The following is a 23,876-nucleotide window of genomic DNA, read 5'->3' on the forward strand; positions in this document are numbered from 1 at the left end:
GACGTAAACAGAAGTTTATTAAATTGTTCAAGATTTCTCAGAATGTCAAAATAATTACAGCACATGAACATATACTATACTAATCACTCTAAATCATTAATATGGTGGTCAGACATTGTGAAAATTCTGTTTATTCTGTAGCAGTTTAGAACTTTGGCTTCTCCACAGTAAATGAAACAATACAAACAATACAACCATTCATTCATACACTTCTACATGCACAAAACAAAAATCCTACATATTCATGTTTTTCACCCCCCCCCCCCCAATGAGTAAATGAATGTCAAGATTACACACCAATCCAAAAAGGTATAAAACAAAATATACTTTGTATAAAAATATAGGCAATTACAAAAACCGTAAAGGTATCTTGTCAATGTGATGATGACAGTGATTCCTCAGTCATTACCATAAAGATCTACATGCAAATGTGTTTTTAGTGAGTGATGCCTCACACTCAAGGTTTTTAGCAGTACTTGTGTCTGCCACTCTAGCTTTTTACTTATTACACAATTTTCCGTAGTTCAACTGGTAGATCACAATGCTAGAAATGGCAAGGTCCTGAGTTTAGTTTCCAGAAAACATAAATGTATATCCGAATAAAGTTATTTTGTATGAGTTGCTTTGAATAAAAGCATCTGCCAAATACATACATGTCTGAAATGCACAAAATAACTGAACATTACTGAAATGAATCAAATCAAGAGTAGCAAGTAGCAACATTAACATAGGCGATTGACTGCATTTGTATCAGATAAAGGCCAGGGTTATAACCAAAAGCCCTGCAATAGTAAACTCTTCTGAAATGCCTGGTAATTTAAGGACAACACAATGAGGTTCAATTCATTGACGTTTATGAATTTGGTATCATGAACAAGTTTTACATTTTAAAGCATTTAATCATCTAAGTTGATGTTAATTCATGAATACACTACTGCTCATTGTTAATTCTTCTTCATTCATAATACTTTAATGTTAATTTATACAACATATGTTAAAATATGTACCGTATATAGCATATGTAGAAATCAGCATCAACTTAGATAATACATTCTGTAAAAGTTTATTGTTTCATGACACTTAATGCATAACGTTAAAGGAACACTCCAATTTTTTTGAAAATAGGCTCATTTTCCAACTCTCCTAGAGTTAAACAGTTGAGTTTTACCGTTTTCGAATCCATTTAGCCGATCTCTGGATCTGACGGTAGCACTTTTAGCATAGCTTAGCATAGATCATTGAATCTGATTAGACCGTTAGCATCTCGCTCAAAAATGACCACAGAGTTTTGATATTTTTTTTTTCCTATTTAAAACTTGACTCTTCTGTAGTTACATCGTGTACTAAGGCTGACGGAAAATGAAAAGTTGCGATTTTCGAGGCCGATATGTCTAGGAACTATACTCTCATTCCTGCGTAATAATCTAGGAACTTTGCTGCCGTACCATGGGTGCAGAGGCCCAATGATACTACACAGCGCCTGAAAATAGGCTAACTTCTGTCAACATAACCAACGGGACAACCTGCTTGCACACGGAGCGTGCTGAATATAGAAACTCTTTGGTCATTTTTGAGCGAGATGGTAACGGTCTAATCAGATTCAATGATCTATGCTAAAAGTTCTACCGCCAGATCCGGAGATCGGCTGAATGGATTTGAAAACGGTAAAACTCAACTGTTTAACTCTAGGGGAGATGGAAAATGAGCCTATTTTCAAACAAAGTGGAGTGTTCCTTTAACAAACATACTTTATTGTTAACCATCACTACTGTAAGTAGAGCAGCAGTGTAGACTTGAGAATGCTTTCCATGCTGAAAATGCGCACTTGAGATTTTGGCTCATCTAAACCGTTTACGATCTCGAAAGAATTTTTGCACTATTGTTTAAACATATTTGAAAGTGTAAATGTTTGATGTGTATATATAATAGATGTGGTTTCTGAAGGGTTATTCATATGCTGCTAACATTTCGGGCTCATCTGGAGCAGATTTAGTTGTGTTTTCTCACGTTACAGTTTTTTCATACTTTCATCATTGTTTCTCTCAGCATCATCTCAGCTGTTGTTTTCATCACGCCTAATGTTGTAGTGTGCGATAACCCATGAAGTTTGTTCACTCTGGTTGGTCATTGGATTTAATGTTGACTCCGAGCCTCTTACATGGGAGTATCGGCCACCTGTGTCTGGGTGGCGGAGTGTCCATTGGTGGGGGGTGAGTCTGGAGACTCTCCGTTGATGATGGGCTTGTCCAAAGGCTCCTGTTGAGGCAGAGGAGCCACAGACAGCAGTGTGTTGCCTTGGTTATCTTGATCCACTTGGAAGGAGTCCTCAGCCTAGATGGAGACAAGAGACATTACTTAGTACTGAGTATTGGCGCTACCCCAAGCCTAATTCTGATTCCTTTGGTGTGTGATTAGACGACACACTCACCAGGCGTAGCCCTTTCGATTGTCCTCGATGAGTCTTTAGAAGGTATCCAGCTATTAGCAAAGCAGCGAGAAGCAAACCCGTAATCAGAAGAGAGATCAGGACAATTTTCGAGTGCTGGTCCATACGAGACAACGCCTCATCGACTTCCACCTATAGACAGAAACCATTACCAACACATTAGGAAGGAGCATTACCTGGAAGGAAGTTTTTACAGCATTGTGTTCCAATATTGTGTGAATTAAGTTTATGTGTAGCATCATAGGGTGTGTTTATCTGATTTGTCAGCACAGCTATTTATCTCATAATGAGTTGCAGCCTTACCTCACCCTAACTTAGGCCTAAACTAAACCACATGGCAAAATATGAAGCGTTTCTGATTCAGAGGCCTAAAAGGGTGCGCATTATTCTGGGAGTAACACTTTATTAAACCACTGCTATGCAAAATCCCAATAGCAGATGTACCAGGCTACATTTACTCTTATTTCATACTTCATTTAAATGTAATTTTCTTTTGGATGTGTATGCGCATTCTCTCATTTTCATCCTGTATATTTGATTACATGACAATGTTTTCTGACCTTATCGGTAATGTTGTCGTTGTTGAACTTTCCAGCCATTCCTTCAGGATCAGCTTCATGAAAAAGAAAAAAAGACAAACATTTAGTCTGATTGCTCAGAGCAATGGAAAATATTTAACATGCACCCAAAATATAGTCACTTATTTATTATTATTTGTATTTTTGGCAGTAAATGTAGTCTGTAGAGCAGAAAAGAAAGATAAACTTGGATGGATGGATAGATAGATCACCCTATTGAAGGTCAATTAAACAGAATTTTAATTAATATTAGTTGATTGATATTTTGGGATTTCATGGGATTGATAGTGTGTTTGTGGAATATTTTATAATAATATAAAACAAGCAAATACAATACAAACCTTCAATGCTGTCTCCAAAAACAATGATCTCATCTGTGTTGTCTTTCTGATAGATTTCAAGTTTGCAATCTTCACCACAGAGATGTTCTAGAACACTCTGTATCCTGGCCCTAGACTCTTCCTATTGGATGAAAGGGTTTTTGCATTAAAAAGTGTTTGTAATAAATGTTGGACATTTTAAAATACATATGTATATTTAACGTGAGCCTGAGGAAAAGAAAGCGGAGTGATACATTAAGCCTTTCTCTCATTTTCTCCCCCCTCTCCCTCTCCCTCTCCCTCTCCCTCTCCCTCTCCATCTTTCATATTTCTTTCTTTCCTGGAATGTGGTGTAATGTGAAACCTGTATGTTCATAGCAACAGCCTCCCTTTCTGCTAAATCACAGTTCTCCAAGGGAACATTGGTGAATAGGAGAATTCCCAAAAGAGCTTTATAAGAAAATGCCATTTTGAACACCAATATATATCAAAATACTAAAATCGATAAATATATTGCTAATGAACCACACTAACTTAAAAAATTAAAAATAAATAAAGTGTTTTAGCTGGGTACAGAATCTTTTTGACTATGGCTTGATACTTGAATAAGTGTGTCAAATTCTTTTTGAATTTTGGCTGAAATCATTGACGTCTGCTTTAGTCACATGCAAAATATCATTTAAATCCAAGCCAGTAACTCTCATCCTGTGCTTTTTTTTTCTTCTTCAATTTTACTATACTTTTATAGAGACTTCATTCTATTGGGACTCTTTACTGGCTTTAAAACTGAACCTAGAGGCCCGACTATGTATCTTGGCAGAGTTCCTGGCGTGAATTCCGAAATGCCGCCGCCCATGGCGTGTAACGGAATGCCATTGATGTGCAGGCCGCAAGGCCTGGTCCACCCAATGAGACCTGAGCACATGGCATTACACACTTATTAGGGTCTCAAAAGGCTGACTTATAAAAAGTCTTCAAGATCTTAAGGACAATTCACACTGCACAGAAAAACACCAACAAACACGTTTGTTGGATCAGTGCGTTAGCCCAGTTGGCGTCTGTTGGCATTGGTCTGGGTTTGTTTTCACGCCACTGAACATGTTCAATCAGCGTTTGTTGATGTCTGTTGGGGCCGTGTGAACATGACAGTTCTTTTTTATAAAATTCTAAATCCAACGGCCAACTTGTTTATTGGTGTTTGTCTGTGCGGTGTGAATCGGCCTTTATATAATGTCAGTTGGCAAAAAGAAGACTCATCTTGCAGTTTGTCTATAATGTTTGGCAAACTAAAAAGCTCTGCAATGATGACTTTTTATTCGAGATTATGCAGATCACTCTTTGGTGTGGGTTTCTTAACATTTACAGGTGTGTGGGTATGTCTGAGTGATTGCTGTGTATGCTTTTTAAAAATAATAATATACTTACCTCGACAATGTGGGTGCAAAAAGGCTACTTGCAACCTACTTGCTAATTGGATGAACTCTCTTAAAGGGATAGTTCACCCAAAAAGGACAATTCTGTAATTTATTACTCACCGTTCCAAACCTATAAGACTTTTATTCATCTTAATCTTTTTGATGAAATCGGAGCGATTTCTGACCCTCCATTGACAGCCAGGCAATTGACATTTTGACGCTTCAGAGATCGTAAAACTGAATTTGAGTGGTTTAGTCCAAAATTTTCTGAAGAGACATGATCGATTTATATGACGAACAGATTACATTTAGGCTTTTATTTACATATAAACATTCATCAACTCACACATCAGTTGTGGTAAACGGGAGAACTAATGAGGTTCATTCTCATGTATTACGCAGCACGTTTGAGCTTCAAGAACCAATGAGGTTCATTCTCGTGTTACGCATCACGTTTGAGCTGCAAGAATCAATGAGGTTCATTCTCGAGTTACGCATCACGTTTGAGCTTCAAGAACCAATGAGGTTCATTCTCGTGTTACTCAGCACGTTTGAGCTTCAAGAACCAATGAGGTTCATTCTCGAGTTACGCATCACGTTTGAGCTTCAAGAACCAATGAGGTTCATTCTCGTGTTACGCATCACGTTTGAGCTGCAAGAATCAATGAGGTTCATTCTCGAGTTACGCATCACGTTTGAGCTTCAAGAACCAATGAGGTTCATTCTCGTGTTACTCAGCACGTTTGAGCTTCAAGAACCAATGAGGTTCATTCTCGAGTTACGCATCACGTTTGAGCTTCAAGAACCAATGAGGTTAATTCTCGTGTTACGCATCACGTTTGAGCTTCAAGAACCAATGAGGTTCATTCTCGTGTTAAGCAGCACGTTTGAGCTTCTGCAAGAACCAATGAGGTTAATTCTCGTGTTACGCATCACGTTTGAGCTTCAAGAACCAATGAGGTTAATTCTCGTGTTACGCATCACGTTTGAGCTTCAAGAACCAATGAGGTTCATTCTCGTGTTAAGCAGCACGTTTGAGCTTCTGCAAGAACCAATGAGGTTAATTCTCGTGTTACGCATCACGTTTGAGCTTCAAGAACCAATGAGGTTCATTCTTGTGTTACTCAGCACGTTTGAGCTTCAAGAACCAATGAGGTTCATTCTTGTGTTACGCATCACGTTTGAGCTTCAAGAACCAATAAGGTTAATTCTCGAGTTACGCATCACGCTTGAGCTTCAAGAACCAATGAGGTTCATTCTTGTGTTAAGCAGCACGTTTGAGCTTCTGCAAGAACCAATGAGGTTCATTCTCGTGTTAAGCAGCACGTTTGAGCTTCAAGAACCAATGAGGTTCATTCTCGTGTTAAGCAGCACGTTTGAGCTTCTGCAAGAACCAATGAGGTTCATTCTCGTGTTAAGCATCACGCTTGAGCTTCAAGAACCAATGAGGTTCATTCTTGTGTTAAGCAGCACGTTTGAGCTTCTGCAAGAACCAATGAGGTTCATTCTCGTGTTAAGCAGCACGTTTGAGCTTCAAGAACCAATGAGGTTCATTCTCGTGTTAAGCAGCACGTTTGAGCTTCTGCAAGAACCAATGAGGTTCATTCTCGTGTTAAGCATCACGTTTGAGCTTCAAGAACCAATGAGGTTCATTCTCGAGTTACGCATCACGTTTGAGCTTCAAGAACCAATGAAGTTCATTCTTGTGTTACTCAGCACGTTTGAGCGTCCGCAAGAACCAATGAGGTTCATTCTCATGTTACGCATCACATTTGAGCTTCAAGAACCAATGAGGTTCATTCTCGTGTTAAGCATCACGTTTGAGCTTCAAGAACCAATGAGGTTCATTCTCGAGTTACGCATCACGTTTGAGCTTCAAGAACCAATGAGGTTCATTCTTGTGTTACTCAGCACGTTTGAGCGTCCACAAGAACCAATGAGGTTCATTCTCATGTTACGCATCACATTTGAGCTTCAAGAACCAATGAGGTTCATTCTCGTGTTAAGCAGCACGTTTGAGCTTCTGCAAGAACCAATGAGGTTCATTCTTGTGTTATTCAGCACGTTTGAGCTTCAAGAACCAATGAGGTTCATTCTCGAGTTACGCATCACGTTTGAGCTTCAAGAACCAATGAGGTTCATTCTCGTGTTATGCATCACGTTTGAGCTTCAAGAACCAATGAGGTTCATTCTCGAGTTACGCATCACGTTTGAGCTTCAAGAACCAATGAGGTTCATTCTCGAGTTACGCATCACGTTTGAGCGTCCGCAAGAACCAATGAGGTTTGTTCTCGTCTATCAAGCAGATTGGGTTGAGCTTCTGTTTATGTTCGCTGATCATTTATATGTGAATAAAACCCTAAATTAAATCTGTTCATCATATTAAGCAATTTAGTCTCTTTAGTCTCAATCAAATGGGTTAGTTTTACAATTTCTTTATGAACTTTTTGAAGCATCAAAATGTCAGTTGAGTAGCTGTCAATGGAGGGACAGAAAGCTCTCAGATTTCATCAAAAAGATCTTCATTTGTGTTCCGAACATGAACGAAAGTCTTATAGGTTTGGAACGACATGAGGGAGAGTAATTAATGACAGAGTTTTCATTGGGTGAACTATCTTTTTAAGAATTACTAGTCTACACAGTTCTACTTCTGTTTTAGTGTCTATATAATCAGCACACAGCACTGTAACTAAAGAATTCTCAAATTCTTTACTACATTTTAAACTAGCAACAACTAGGGGCGCTGCTAGCAATTTTGGGCCCTATGAAAGAATTTGAGGTTGGGCCCCCTACCGCACCCATTCCGCACCAAACATACAAGCCAACCTAGCAATCCAAAATCTTTGTATGCAATTTAATGATATATGTATATCTGTGTTAAATAGCACAATATCTGCTTCTCATCTCCATCACCTTCTCTCTTTTTTTCTTGCAGTCACATATAATCCCTTCTCAGTCTTTGCAAACTGATTGTTTCTGTCGCTCGTGTAAAACTTATATCGTAACACAGCCTTTTAGTTTAGCTACACATCTCATCTCGCACTTTATGACCGTTAACTGAAGCGGTGTGCTGGAATTCGTGCTCAGCAGCTGTGAACATAAACCAGAACTTTTTATATGTTCGCTTGACTGTATTTTATTTTGCTAATGAACAGGCTGCGATGTCAAATCGGCAGTGCTAGAAATGACATATTGTTTGCGTGTGAGGTGTTGGTGTGATCACTAGGATTTTTCCCTCAGCAGTAGAAACAAATTAATACTTTGTTATTTATGGTCATGCAGAAGAGTACATCATTCAAAACGGTAAAGTGTCTATTTTGTATTTGTGTAAATTAAAAGTTTCAAAATGTCATGCCTTTGAAAATGAAGGAAAACAACAGGATGCGCTTTTATGTCTCCATTTCCTTGAGCATCTTTCTGATCACTTGCACACAAAATTACCAAAACACAGTGAATACACACAGACTGACATGAGAAATATGTCTATAAAGTGCCAACTTTTTTTTTAGATTATTTGATGTTAAATGCACTATATAAATGATATCACTTAGTTTCAGATGATGAAGAAAAGTGGTTGGCTACGCAACTCGCGCTAACATTACAGCGAAGGAAGCTCCGCAAATAAACATAGGCTATACCTTTCTTTTCAAAGAACTAGGAGAGTAATTGTCGGTCAATTTTCACTCTCTCTGCCCTCTCTAACCTCTTTTCGGTTTTGATGACCGGACTTATACTTCTTCGTCGATACTCGAAGACTCGAAGAATTTTACAGTTTACTCTAGGCTACATAGGACAGGACAGAACCATGCAATTTCTATTACAATACTACTAGTACGGTTACTACGAATACAACCAGTCCCTGAGGGCCCCAAAAGTGCGTGGGCCCTTAGAACTGTCCTAACTCGCCCCTCCCCCTTAGTGGCGCTCCTGGTCACAACTGATATTGAGTCAGCTCTCCCATATATATGATTTTCCCAGATTCTACCCAGTTATCACAGGATACATGCAGACCAGAACTTACACACGTGGAGGGGGCCTTTAGTTTCAGCAGCACATCATATTTGTAGCGCACTGGTATTTTATCCACACAGACCACATTGCCCTACAAAAATAAACAAAAAATATGATACCAGAAGTCAACTTAATAGCACACACAATCTTGGTATAGCCTTTGACAAATAATTTTTTTAATGAATGTTTTGACATAATATTGATGAGGCAATATCTGGTATCCCCACCTTTGAAGTAACACTGTTTTTTTCAGGTGGGTTTGAGTGGGTCTGTGTGTAGGTGGGCTCTGCTGTGTCCGGTTGTGTTGGTTGAGTGGTCTCACTGTCTACTCCTGGTGTCTCTGATGTCCCTGAATCAGATGATATGGTGGGGAAAACGACAATCTGGATCTGAGAACCTCCTGTGAGGGAAATGCATTTGTTGTTACTTGCCCTATTGTTGTAATCATTCTCATAAAAAAGCTTTCGGACCCACTTTATATTAGGTGGCCTTAACTACTATGTACTAACATTTTAATTAATCATTTAATACATTGCACTTATTGTGTGCATGCATGTTTTTACATTGTACTTACATTTTTAAAAATACCTTCATGTAATTACACAGTTGACACTTCCCTTACACCTAACCCTACCCTTAAACTTACCCATACCACCACACCTGTCCATAACTTTACCTGTATCCCACCTCATTATCAGCAAAGGTGTTTTTCAATACAATATGAACACAGTAAGTACATTGTACTTATTTTTTAATGTAAATACATAGTAGTTAAGGCCACCTAATATAAAGTGGGGCCAATGTTTTTTTCGTTTTACCTTTCCCGGGCACCTTTTCTGTTGGACCGACTAAATCACCATCCCCACGAATGATGCTTTCCAAGTCTTCGTATAACCTTTCATATTCATCTTGACAAATCACAGCTGAAATATAAGGTACATGTTGTCAGAGCGGCTCATTCATATTAACTGCATCCATAATGTCATGATAGATTAATCTTTCTTGCTTGGCGGATGGAGAATATCATATATTACTTTACCATTCAAAAGTTTTTTTTGGTGTTGTTGTTGAAAGAAATTAATAGTTGTATTCAGCAAGGATGCATTAAATGAATCAACCATGACAGTAAGACATTTACATTGTAACAAGCAATTCTTTAAATAACTGCTATAGTTCAGAACCTAATATTTGTCATTAAAGAATCCTGAACAAAATGTATCACATTTCCACAAAAATATGAATCAACACAGTTTTCTACATTGATAATAATCATAAATGTTTCTTGAGCAGAAAATCAGCATGTTAGAATGATTTCTGAAGGATCATGTCTGAAGAATGGAGTAATGATGCTGAAAATTCAGCTTTGCATCACCGGAATAAATTACATTTTAATAATACAGTTGTTTTAAATTGCAATAATATTTTACAATATTACTATTTTTACTGCATACATGCAGTTAAAAAACATTAATACATCTGACCCCAAACCGGTAGTAGTAGTTTTTTGTCGATTAATCTGTCGATTATTTTTTTCGATTAGTCGACTAATCTAACAATTATTTTCCCAGATTCATCTGATGATTCTTTTTTACTGATTATTGTATTTCAAAGAGGGTAGTGAATTTGTATATTATTTTAACATGAAATCAATGAATGATGACAATATTAATTGTATTTCAGAAAGGGTAGTGTACTTATGCCATTTTATAATGACATGTATGAACACAAGAATCATTTTAAACCTATATAACTAATGATACTATTCATCATAAAATGTATACAGAGTAGGCCTAATTAGGAAATGTTGTTTACAATAATAGGTTATTAATTACAGTAGTTGAGTATGATTTACTTATTGATTTGTGTCAATAGTAAACAAAAATTCACTTGTATTTATCTGCAAAAGGTTCACATACAGTAGCTTTCAGCATAGTATTAATGTATAACTAGTTGTCTATTTTGAAGATTTACATGTGCATAAACTAAAGCTGCCAGAAGTTTTTGCCCAAACTTCAAAGACACATTTAAATGATTAAAACTAGAGGCATATCTTAACTTTAATATTACTTTAATCATGTAAAATACCTATATACAGCATGTTATATGCATATGTGTTTGGGACAGAGAGGAACCTGGTTGCATTTGCAGCAGATATATGCTGCCCATAATAAATCAAAGCATGAGACGTACTGGGGTCGGAGAAGAACACCGGAAAATGTGACCGAATGGAAAATATTCATCTGTATTTTTTCAATACACATGCCACGGTTAAGCTGTGCGAGACGAACACGCGCGGCTCTCGCTCTCCACACACACAGCTCCTGCTCTGCCTCCGCGTGCAGTGTGAAACCGGCGTTACAGAACGAAAAAAGCACAGTTTTATTCGGCTTCTGTTTAAAGTACTCCCACACTTTTGAATGTCGTGGTCTGGCTTTATATGATAAATGATCATTTTCACTATGCCCGGGAGCAGAAGCCGCCATTATTCTAGATCTGTTCTATTCTAGAACGTAAATAATGTGACGCGTCGACGCATATCGACGTATTTTCGTAGTCGACGTCGTCGATTGCAGCCCTACCGCCTAGCATCACTTTTGTGACTTTTGCATTTATTCTGAAATGTATCTAGATAATAGAAAATTAGATTCGAATGAATTGGTTTAAATTGAATTAACTGAGCTGTAAATCATGAATTTTGATGTGTTATTTCAAATCTCTCCCTTGGTTCCACAGACTCAAACCTAATTAGCATTTCAGGGAAACACAAGTTTTTCCTATTTAAGTTAAAATGTTCTGTCTTTATCACCCACAAGCACGGTGTATGAGTTAAAAACTCACTTGTGTTAGAGCCGACACTTGTATGAAAGTGGGTGATGTGAATTTGAATCAGGCTTGTTTGACACTTACTTCTATCTCTAATGCTTCTTTAACATGTTGCTAGTGCTGGAGTTGGTTATGCTGGTTGACTAGAGATCTGAATGATATGATAACGGACTGTGTTCAATTGACCACATCCAAATTTAATTGAGTGCCAAAAGTTTAGAAACGTTCATCTTTAAAGTACTGATATATGTTTAGCATTTTCTTGACAAAAAGTCGATTAAATTGCATAATGTTTTTCAGAGTAATGAATACTAATTGTTTTGGCACTGAGCGGCTCTAAAGGGTTGCGCTGGTATGAATCTGTGAGCTGAATGTGCTATATGTAATTTAATAGATTGAACGTGAATGCATCAGCACAGACTGAGCTAATAAAACCTTAACCTTTCCCTTCCCCCGTGCAACAAGAGGCCCTGACCTCTGACCCCGACCCTGCCTCAACACACTCCCCTCTGAACTCCGCTGAGAGCGTCAGTCAGAGGTTAAAAAAGAGAAGAATAGTGAAAGAAAAGGAGGCAGGGAGATGGAAACGGGAAATAAAAGATCTTTCCGGAGCCATTTCTCATTTGCACATGATTATGTGCTGAAAATTGTGATTTATGTGATTTTCTGCTAGAGAAGTTTTGAATAAAGGAGTGATTCTATTTTAAAAGAGATATTTTTTGTCTTTGGTCATGTGTTCAGCGCTCGGCATGATACTGGTGAAAACCTAAAGTGAGACAGCACTGAGTCAGATCAGTGTCAGAATGATTTAGTGCGCTTCAAGACATCCGTTCCATCCATTATAATGAAACTGAATGTTTAGCATTATTTGCATAATTCTTTTGAGTACGCAATGCACTTTTCTCAAGTTCACAGCGGGCGAATTATTTCGAATCAATCTTTTGATTGGTTACCGTCTGTATGTTAGCATTTTTCAAAGTTTTGGTATTTGGTAAACAAGATTTCCCATGTTCGTTTTACTGATATGGTAGTCTAAAGAGCTGGCCTCCACTCCAGTAGTGGTATTTGAGTATTGTTTTCTCTCTTGCATGAATTTCTTTGGTTTGTATTATTATATTGGTACGTCTAAAAGTCTATTAAAAATGTATCCTGATGCTAGCCTCTAATTCCCCAAGAATGAATTGGGTTTATTTGCCTCCTGTCTGGTTTGTTTTGACTAAAATGCAATTTGGGGAATGGCGAAAGCATGGCCAAAAATAATCTCAGTTTTAAACTTGTTTTGAGTTGTTTGTGGAGGCACTGTTTAGTGAATTTGTTCCTCAGTGTTTTGTAAATTAGATTTATAAGGAGGATTAAGTAGCACCCCAAGAATAATACATTCCACTTACATGTAATATACTTTCCATTTTCGTATGTGGAGTAACTGGCTAAATTAGCGAGGGTTTTTTTTTAACCAGGGAATTTACAGTGTAAAACTGGACTGACAACTAGGATTTGATTTAGATATAGGCTACAGCAGGAGTATTCAGTCCTGCAAAGTTCAGCTCCAACCACAATTAAACACACCTGAACCAGATAATCAAGGTCTTATAGGCACACGAAAGGCAATATGAGGCAAGTTGGAGCTACACTCTGCAGGACAGTGGCCTTCCAAAACGGAATTTGGACACCCCTGGGCTGCAGTATATAGCAATATTTTTTTCTTATCCTTAGCATCCAAGTGGTCCTTTTTTATGGAAGCTTGTGCCCGCCACCGAAAAAATAAAAAAAGGTATTTCAGACTTTTTCTCCCAATTCTGACTTTTTTTCCCTCAGATTTGTGGGGTTGAGGTCTGGACTTTGAGGGGGCCAGTCCATCGTTTTCAATGTTCCAGCAGATTCATTCTGTCACATGTAATTCCGGCAATAGTTAGAAGAATGTTTTGGGTCATTAAATAAATCCAGGCCCAATAAGACGACTCCTAGATGCCAAGTGTTCTACTAATTTTGGCCACCACTGTATTTTAAAATGTAATTTATTCCTGTGATGCAAAGCTGAATTTTCAGCATCATTCCTCCAGTCTTCAGTGTCACATGATCCTTCAGAAATCATTATAATATGATGATTTGATGCTCAAGAAACATTTCCTATTATCAATGTTGAAAACTGTGTAATATTTGTGGTGATAAACATGAAACATGATTTTTGTTAGATTCCTTGATGAATAGAACGTTCAAAATAACTTTATTTAACTTTACTTAAAAAACGTTTATTTGAAATAGAATTTTCACTTTTGATCAATTTAATGCATCCTTGCTAAATAAAAGTATTAATTTCTTTAAAAAATGTTTTAACTGACCCAAGCTTTTGAATGGCAGTGTATTGTTTTATGCAAAACAGTGTTTTATTGTGGATAACATTTATAAGATAATTTTAGTGATATTCTAAAACTCTATATACTGGTGCTTTATTGAGGCCAGAAACCAAATAGTTGATCTAAAGAACTTATAAAGCAACATCAATAACTTTTGTCTCTGTATAGCCAATACCGTATAGCATACAGTGACATTTTCTTTATAAGAGGGTTCTTGAGCCATTGGGCAACCTAGAGGATAAAATTGAGATTGGCATGCAAACACTTGATTTCTCTGCAATATGTGACACTTGCCCGTCACAGCTGTTGTCTTGTGCTATAGAAAGCATATCTGAGGGTGACAGCAACTTGATATACAGTACACTTTGTCCACTGTCGGTCTGTTAACAGTGACTTTTGGACTTTAGTGCAAGATAGCAAAAGTGATTCATTACAGAGTTTGTGTTTTCTCGCATACACTCCTAAGAGATCGATATTGTCACTCTTTGGTCTTGTTTTCAACACTACACAGTCTATCTGCCATATGACTTTTGTCTGATAATGGTTGTTTAGAGAATATATTGAATGATTGAATCATGCAGAAACTACTTTGAAAGCATTACAAGTTTCAGCACAAACACATTGAGACTTTGCTCTGAAAGCTCTAGTATAGCTGACAGTAAATTAAATAATATCAGGAGCTCTGAATAGCAGTGGCCTGCGACTCAATAGAGTACATTACATTACTGACAATCATATGAAAGCGTGGCTTCAGTTTGGTCACATTAGTGACCCAGTTTTTAGTCATTTTTGTTATGGTGGTACTAACACATCTCAAAACGCACCGTACGAGTTTTAGAGAGAGAATTGACAGCATCAGAGTCTCTGCAATTCATTCAGCAGGGAATGAATATCTGACTAGAGCAAACTATGGATGGGAAATGCATTTTAAAAAGTTAAAGGTATAGTTAACCCAAAAATTAGAATTCTATCATTTTCTCACCCTCATGTCATTCCTAACTTGTATGACCTTGTTATGTAGTACACACAGAAATTGTGTCCATATAATGAAAGCCAGTGGTGTCCAGTGTTGTTTTATATCTGTGTTCCACAGATGTATATGGAAGCTAATTTCCGCCATTGAATAAAGCAAGGTAACTGTGACTTTTTATCTCTCATTTCAGACTTTTTTCTCAGAATTGCGTGATATAAAGTCGCAAATACGAGTTATAAACTCTTAGAAAAAGTATTTTTTCCTTAGAATTGGACTTAATTGGATGTCCAGAATTGGAATTGGACTTTATAACTCACAATTGTGAGTTTACATCTCTGTTTATACATTTTGTGAAGTTTATGAATTCTGACAGTTTTTCTTGCAATTGTGAGTTTATAAAAATCAGGTTAAAGGTTAAAAGTCGCAATTATCTTTAAAAAATAGAAGAATGAGAGCTGACAGAATGTTTATTTTTGGATGAACTTTTAAGAAAAAAATTATGTGCCCATATTGTTCTGAAAATAAGACAATGTTTTTTTTTATTGGAAATAAATCGTCTTATATTCAAGGTCCAAACTTTTACGTGCATAGTACACCCGCAGCAAAAGGAAGCGCCAAATACGTGTAATACGAGTCATCAAAAAACTCTCATTAAGCAGCCAATAAATACGATATGTCAGAGCATATTGTTAAAAGATAGCTAGCCCCCAAAAATGCTAACAGTAGGGTAGAGTGGAGGAAAACACCCCCTTAAAGGGATAGTTCACCCAAAAATGAAAATTGTCATCATTGACTCACCCTCGAGTTGTTCCAAACCTGTATGAGTTTCTTTGTTCTGCTGAACACAAAAGAAGATATTTAGAAGAATGTTTGTAACCAAGCAGAGAGAGCAACAATTGACTACCATAGTATTTTTTCCCCCTACTATAGTAGTCAATGGTTGCTTTATCTGCTTGGTTACAAACATTCTTCAAAATATCTTCTTTTGTGTTCACTGGAACAAAGAAACTCATACAGGTTTGAAACAACTTGAGGGTGAGTAAATGATGACAGAGTTTTCATTTTTGGGTGAACTATCCCTTTAAGGATTATCCCTTTAACTTTTTCTGTGAAACAAAAGTGAAATGTATCTAGAATAGTTAACCTAGTTTTCAGTGACAATGCCATAAATTATAAACAAAGTATGAAAAATGTCCAGAGTTTATGTTATTAGATTTTTTACAAAAATTTAATTTGTACCAAGGGGGCATTTTACCCCACAGGTACCCCAAAGCAATTTGCTTTATAAGTTTACAGCAAAATCATAGTACAAGCATGTTTTAGCTTAAAGCTATGGTCTACGATTTCAAAGATTTTTCATTATTAATAACCTCGTTTAGATGCTGGTTATGGTTCTACAGTACAATCCTAACAATATGAAGAGAAAAAAGAATGAAAAAAATCCATTCACTCTATTGGGTGTACACCCGCAGAGAAATTGACCAATGTAAGCTGTCCGGCCGGACAGCTTACATTGGTTAACTGCTCTCATCCAATCCCTGCTCCACTCGCGTCTCCACCCACCGCACCCCACCCCGCCCCCTCCTGCGACATGAAATTTTGCGGGCAAGTAGGCAGCATCAACTCAGCAATGGAGAAAAACCAACAAACAGACATCAGAAAGCGGCCCCTGCTCGCCCCAACAATCAAGGTTGGAAGAAAGAGAAAGTCAATTGAGGAAAGAGCAGAGATTTAAAAAAAAAAGTGAAGAACGCCGGACTCAAAGCCGAATCAATATAGGGTCCACCATTGCCCGTTTGAGGAAGCTTCAGAGAAACCTTGGACTTAAAACCGACGCTGACTTTTTGTTGAGCAGGTATGCATTTATTTATACTTTTATGGTGTGGTGTATTACATAAATAGCTTTTTATCAGTCTGACAACATGATCATGCTGCCGGTCGGCATTGGAATGTTAGCCGTTTAGCATCGCCTATCACGGGTCAAAGTAATTATATTTCTTGAAGTGCTTGACTGTTTCAATAGTCCTAACGTTAGCGGTTTTCTGTTCGAGCCGATAGAACATTGCATGTGTTGCTAATCTTGCGTGGGCGTGAACTCAAACGTGTGCCTCTGAGCTATTTTGTTACGACAATGGTGACATTGAATTGTTGATGAAGCAACTGTTCAAGTGTCGAAAGTCAACTTTACATATGATGTGTCATTAGCGCGGTCATTAGATTGAAGCGACTAAGCACATGGTACATCTCTGTTCCGATGTTAACTCCTGCTTGACTGAGTGACGTTGTTGTTGGAGTGACGCACAGAGGGGAGGGGTGTGCGTGTGGAGGGGCGGGATGAGTTTTTTAAAAATTCAGGCTTTCTCGACTGATTTTCAACATCGTAGACTACAGCTTTAAAAGTAAAAAGACAAGCCAACATAACAGTAGATAAATATGAATATTATTAATGAACCATTTTGAGAATCAAAAAACTAGCTAGCTGATGCTAATGTGAGGTCATTTTTAAATATAAAGTCCTAATATTTTTATTCAACCACCTAGTTAGATTACATTTGATGGAAAAACTAAGAATGTGAGTAACTACAGTATTTATGATCGTGGGAAGCGATGCTCCCTGGTGGCTGGGGGCGTTTTACCCCACAGACTAGGTTTGAAAAAAAAGTAATGTCATTCTGAAAATATAATTATATTTTCCTTAAATAAAAAGTACTCACTAACTATAGGCCTTGCTCTTCTCATATCATATAAAACTGATGTTCTGCAAAACGGCAAGCTTTAAAACACTTTTTTTCTTACTGTTAAAAATGATATCACTTAACGTGAAATCCGTTTTCTCTCAGGTACATCACCAGTGTAAGCTTCGCAGTGAAAACTTCTACATCACTCTGGTCAAAGTAGTCCATAGAAACAACAATATAACGTATCTTGATTGTATCTAGTGGTTATTTTGGGAAAAACTGTAGGGGGGCATTTTCCCCCACTCTACCCTTAAAAAAAGAAGCTTACCGTGGTCCTAAAAGCTGCCGCTTCACAGAAATTGACAGGCAAGTGTATAGCCGAAAAAGAAATGAGGGGCTGCAAAACCAGAGCCATCATCCAGCTGAAGGCACTGGATATCACCAAAGAGCTGAACTTACCCACCAGTGAGGCCTGTCATTTCTTATTTCGCCTATGTACAGAACTGATGCCCTTGCCTGTCAATATCCTCGAAGCGGACGATTTGATGTGCCGTAATAGATTAGCACTTGCCGCTTGCCCTCTGACTTTAGGGAGAAACTGCTGTCTTTTCAGCGCTATGTGATTGGCATAAGGAGAAAACATTCATATCCCTCCTGGATGGGATTGAGTAATGTGGATCAAACCCCTTTTTTGACATGCCAGCATCTCTCCTCACGTCACTGTACATAAAAAAGGTGAGAAATCAGTCAGAGAAATCTACTAAATGAGAACTTCAGGTTATTTTTATGGCAGCTATGCCATGAAGTGTGTATTTCTGAATGTGGTTGTTGGTACATTTTATACCATTTACCATACTTTAAATACAAGTCTTATATTCGGAACAATACAGTATGTATTTATTTATTTAGCTATTTAAAATTGTTTAATTTTTTTTCGAAAATGTCAGTGACATTTTGTATGATACTAATCGCATTTCCATTTTTCTTTCTGCATGATTGCTCCTGGACAAAGGCCAGAGAAACAGTTTTACCAAACATGTTTGTTTTAGAAAGGAATAATGAAGGTGAAACATTGTCCAGACACAGACAAACATGTTGGCTGTGTCTCATTCCGAAGAGGTCACATTTGTTGGCCGCATACGTCATCAAGGAAGTCTTATTTCAGAACGGTATTCATTATAAAATGAACCATTATTCCTTGTGAAGTGTAAATTGTTGAAATGACTTCGGAATATAATGGTTACTTTACCGAATGCGACAGCCTATGACGTATGCGGCCGAAAAATGTGACCTCCGGAGGAGGCAGTCCTATAGACCAATGCACTTGCCCCACCTCCAGCATTACAATTGAGCCCCTTACAACCATAAGGAACATTCCTACAACCCCCTTCCACACAGATGTTACATCTATTCACCCTCCTCAACTCATCTTCACCCCATTCCCTCCACTTTTCCCATCACATAACAGGAAGTTACATCCCTCGTTCGCTTACCGTCTCTGCCATACCCTCAAAGCCTCTGGGAATTCCCAGTCATAGAATGTTTCAAAATTCCAACCCCAGGAATGCCTGAACAACAGGATCGGATGGATTCCTTTTAAGCCATAGGGAAGAAGGAACGATAAAGAAAGCTGTCATGCGAGGAAAGAAAGGCAGAAGGGGTGGGGGTGTCAACAAAGTGCTATGTATTTGTTCTACATCTGGACTGTGATCCTCAAGGCTGCTCACGCTACTTGGCGATGTCCCACGTCGCAGCTTCTCTGTGAGTCGACAACACGCTCGATGCATCATGCCCTGCTTCACACTTGATAACACTGACAGTTCGTCAGCTGCTAGGAGAGATCAGTTTTACTACAGCAGATGTATGAGCATATGCCTCCAACCCCCATCTCAACTACATCTGCCAATTTTGACTATCGAAGGCAAAGACATTTTTCTCAAATCTCATTCATAAATTCACTAACCATTTTTTTCCCAGGTGGTGATTTCCCCCCCATAGACATGCATTGAATGGGGGACCAGAATGTCAAAGAGGCTTGTGGATTGGCTCTTTTGACTTAACAATCAAAGGAAAAAACAATCATATAAAACCATTCGGAATACATAGCAACCACTTAGAACACCCTAGCAACTGTCCAGAACACCCTGCAAATCAACAACACCTAGCATTAGCCAAGTTTTAAACAGGCAAACATCACATTTTATTCAGTAAATGTTTGATTCTTCTAGAATCTTTTAGGTACACTCTAAAAAAAAGGCTCGTAATCATAGGGGAACCTTTTTTAGTGCTATATAGCACCAATTTTGGTGCTTCAGTGGTTCTTCAGCGGTTCTTCAGAGGTTCTATATAGCACCTTAGTCAAAGAACCGGTGAAGAACCTCTGAAGAACCGCTGAAGAACCTCTGAAGAACCGCTGAAGAACCACTGAAGCACCAAAATTGGTGCTATATAGCACTAAAAAAGGTTCCCCTATGATTACGAGCCAAGAACCATTTTTGGTGCAATATAGAACCTTTTTTTTTTTAGAGTGTATCATGAACTAAAACATTATTTATTAATCTAGTTTAATGTTCATTTATAAATTGTAATTTTTTTTATGATACGTTATTACCTGTTAGACAACTTGAAATGTAAACATGTAACACTTAAACATGTATACACCGTTCAAACATTTGGTGCTCATCAAAGCTGTACACTCTAAAAAAAAAAGGTTCTATATGGCACCAAAAATGGTTCTTGGCTCGTAATCATAGGGGAACCTTTTTAAGTGCTATATAGCACCAATTTTGGTGCTTCAGTGGTTCTTCAGAGGTTCTTCACCAGTTCTTTGACTAAGGTGCTACATAGCACCAAAAGTGGTTCCTCTATGATTACAACAAAGAACCATTTTTCGTGCCATATAGAACCTTTTTTTTTTTTTTAGAGTGTATTTATTTGATCAAAAATACAGTAAAAACAGTAATAATGTGACGGCCTTTGGTTCACTGTAGTTTAAGAAAATACTATATACATTTTGCGTTTTTCACATACAGACTGCAACTTTCCGACCGACCAACGGAAAAAGAGTCCCACTTCAGGTTGGTGGAGAGGTCCTGCCTCAAGTGGAGGAGTTCAAGTATCTAGGGGTCTTGTTCACGAGTGAGGGGAGGATGGAATGGGAGATAGACAGACGGATCGGTGCAGCTTCTGCAGTAATGCGGTCGATGTACTGGTCTGTCGTGGTGAAGAAGGAGCTGAGCCGTAAGGCAAAGCTCTTGATTTACCGGTCGATCTACGTTCCTACTCTCATCTATGGTCATGAGCTCTGGGTCATGACCGAAAGGACCAGATCCCAGATACAGACGGCAAAAATGAGCTTTCTCCGCAGGGTGGCTGGGTGCTCCCTTAGAGATAGGGTGAGACGCTCTGTCTCTCGGGAGGAGCTCAGAGTAGAGCCGTTGCTCCTCCACATCGAGAGGAGCCAGCTGAGGTGGCTCGGGCATCTATTTCGGTTCCGGGCACGTCCCATCGGGATGAGACCCCGGGGAAGACCTCGGACACATTTTGTCTCCCGGCTGGCCTGGGAACGCCTCAGGGTTCTCCCGGAAGAGCTGGAGGAAGTGGCTAGGGAGAGGGAAGTCTAGGCGTCACTGCTTAGACTGTTGCCCCCGCGACCCGGCCCCGGATAAGCGGATGATGATGGACGGACTACAACTTTGTCAAAACGATCCCTATTCACACAGATCCATGAAAACGACTAAAAATGCTGTATTCTGCTGCCTGGCCAGTAGTTGGCGATGTCACTTTGTAAAGAAACGCTACGCACATCTAGACTGAACACATAATACGCATGCGCATGACGTCACCGGTTTCACAAATTCACTTTTTGTAGTTTGCACAGACGATAATGGTATAGTTTCTAAAAAATTGCACTTTGTTTCCAAAAGTTAGCAATTTTCAGTGCTGTTATGTAAATGAACAGAACAGAATTGAAAAAAATGGGACCTTATTGAAATTCATACTGTAATTCATCATCTCTCTCTGCTGTTGAGAAAGCAATATAGGACATTTTGTTCAGTTCTGCACCGCTCGACCAAACGATGCCTGGTCATCTGCTGCAACACTGAGCGTTCCCTTAGGGATGCTGGAATTTGAGACTCAAACAATCCAGTTAAAGGGAAGGAGGAATGTAACTTTGGACCCCTCTCTCTCTCTCTTCCCCCATCTCTCTCTCACAGCATGCCCCCCCTGACCTCTGACCCCTCAGTCTCTCTCTTCCCCTCTTAGTAAACGAGTGTGGGGCCCACACTGTCTCCACCCAAATAGAGAGGGCAGCAAACATATGGAGGAAAGACAGGCTCTTATGTTTCTAATCAGACACTTCTTGAACAGCCCAACCCCTTCACTCACTGCCAAAGCATCATTATCAGCAGAGCTCGTATACCCCCTTTAAGCTACAATAACTGAGTTATGGGACCTAAGCCAATGAGAACAAAATCTGCTCTTGTGAGTAAGGAAGTGCATGAATTGCCCCAAACCTGCCTTGGAAAATAAACATGATACTGAATGACTAGAATGACATGTTGACTTATAAATGCATGTTTCTTCATATTAATGCCTAGTTAAAGCTGCAGTCCGTAACTTTTTGCGCTCTAGCTGTAAATAAACAACTGCATGTGTCTTGCGGAAGAACATTGTAGCCGGAGCTACTTCTCTCTGTTTATGTCTATGGCGAGTGACACAAGTTCCTACCAGACCGGTGTGAAATAGTCCCAATATATGAACACTTATAAGTGTACCATAATGATTCAGGGTAAGACAACACGGTTTGGAAAATGGATTAATGTTGTACATTCTCATTATAAAATACATTTAATAACAATAATAAAAATTTTATTACAATAAATATAATAACTAATATCATTATTTCACTCATTTTCTTTATTTAAAATGGTTTACTTGAATATTTAAAAAGTATTTTAAACTTTTTAAAATACTTAATATTCATAGAATCTTCAACAACTATTGGGTCATATATGCAATTTAGCAGGATTTATTGCAAACACAGGGCTCAAACTTTTTCTTAATTTGTATTTTGTTTTGTTTTCCAGCAATAAACTATATTCCTAAAAAAGATGCATTAAATTGAGAAGTACAATTGAGTTGTTTTTTGTTAGATATTGGCTTAAAACAATGAATAGAAAGTAAATTAAAAGAAAATTATCTTAATTCTTACCTAAAAGAAAGCAAATTTAAATAATTCATTCAATTTTGTAATACAAATAAGCTTAGATATTTTACTGAAAATTTAGACGTATTAATAATGAATAAATATAGATTCAGAAAATAATTTTGCACCACTGCATTTGCAGTTATAATCATGTACGCATCAATTTTTGTTTCCGTCTCTTGAGTATGAAATGTGTATTACATCATACAGTCCACAACTTTTGCTGCCCAGGGTCTTGGAAACACCTGGATGCTTCATAGCCCGCCAAATGAACAAAATCATCTTTATGCCTAATGGAATAACAACAGATGGACTTTTTATTTCACATACAGACGCACACACGGCCACCTGGTGATGTAATATATGCACAGATACACTGAGTGGAAGAGAGCGATTCAATTGATCTCAAGCCATTAACTTGAGAGGAAACTCAACAACTTTATTTAAAGCGTGTTACTGGGGTGTGGTAGCCTCGCTTGAAGCCAACCAGCGGAGCAGATTAGAGAAACGCATTCATGATAGCACGCACTGAAACTTCTACACTAGTTACTTTCTAATCGCTGCTAAAAGTTTGAGGTAGATCAAACCTTTTTAATATCAAAATGTTAATGTACAGCACGCCCTCCCTTAAATCTGCACAGCATCTTGAGTGGTGCAAAGTTAGGGCCAAACATCTGCAGTAGAACAAAAGTAAAGTTAATTACTCACCTTGAAATAAGACAGCAAAAATACAGACTAAGAAAGCAACATCTGAGGGTTTCTGGCATTTTCTCTGTGTCGCCATCCTGAGCGAGCGGTCCTGCAGCTTGTGGTGTGACTGTGTGAGAGAGCGCCTGAGGTTTAGGTTTGTTTCTCTGAGAGTGTCACACGGGGGATAAAGCCAATGCCTGTGCTCTTATAGATTCAAGTGTGGCCCTTCCCCCTCTCTCTTTCACTCTCTGTTCCACTCTATTCTGTTCTTTTCTTCATTCCCACGAGCTGTGTTGTAATTATGGAGTGTCTTTATTCAGAGTAGATCAAATTGTACGTTTCTAAGTCTTTTGAAGTATTAAGACAAAGTAGAGACAGC

General features: G+C 38.3%; 1 protein-coding gene across 3 annotated transcripts; it reads right to left on the reverse strand.

The window, feature by feature from the left end:
* Nucleotides 1–23,712, reverse strand: LOC307141188 (uncharacterized protein). 3 transcript variants are annotated; one of them, XR_013818331.1, is made up of 9 exons: nt 23,516–23,712; nt 9,589–9,693; nt 8,998–9,170; nt 8,781–8,861; nt 3,366–3,486; nt 3,007–3,059; nt 2,429–2,578; nt 1,856–2,331; nt 1–1,194 (listed from the first exon to the last, which is right to left on the reverse strand). XR_013818331.1 is itself a non-coding variant. In XM_079841197.1 (8 exons), exons 1-8 carry the CDS (start codon nt 23,589–23,591, stop codon nt 2,155–2,157), a joined length of 936 nt encoding a protein of 311 aa, XP_079697323.1. In that variant the 5' UTR covers nt 23,592–23,712; the 3' UTR covers nt 118–2,154. The 3 variants fall into 3 exon arrangements, 1 of the variants encoding a protein (XP_079697323.1); XR_013818332.1 differs by having other exon boundaries at nt 3–1,104; nt 1,745–2,331; XM_079841197.1 differs by having other exon boundaries at nt 118–2,331.
* Between the last annotated feature and the right edge of the window lie 164 nt (nt 23,713–23,876).

Source organism: Gobio gobio, assembly GCF_949357685.1.
Source record: "Gobio gobio genome assembly, chromosome: 17".
In the NCBI taxonomy this organism is placed as follows: domain Eukaryota; kingdom Metazoa; phylum Chordata; class Actinopteri; order Cypriniformes; family Gobionidae; genus Gobio; species Gobio gobio.

Coding starts and splice junctions, on each gene's coding strand:
- LOC307141188 (XM_079841197.1), bottom strand. CDS start 23,591: ATGGCGACACAGAGAAAATGCCAGAAACCCTCAGATGTTGCTTTCTTA. Junction 9,171..9,588: donor AGAAAAGGTGCCCGGGAAAG/GTAAAACGAAAA, acceptor TTTCCCTCACAG/GAGGTTCTCAGATCCAGATT. Junction 3,487..8,780: donor TAAAGGCCCCCTCCACGTGT/GTAAGTTCTGGT, acceptor TTCATCCAATAG/GAAGAGTCTAGGGCCAGGAT.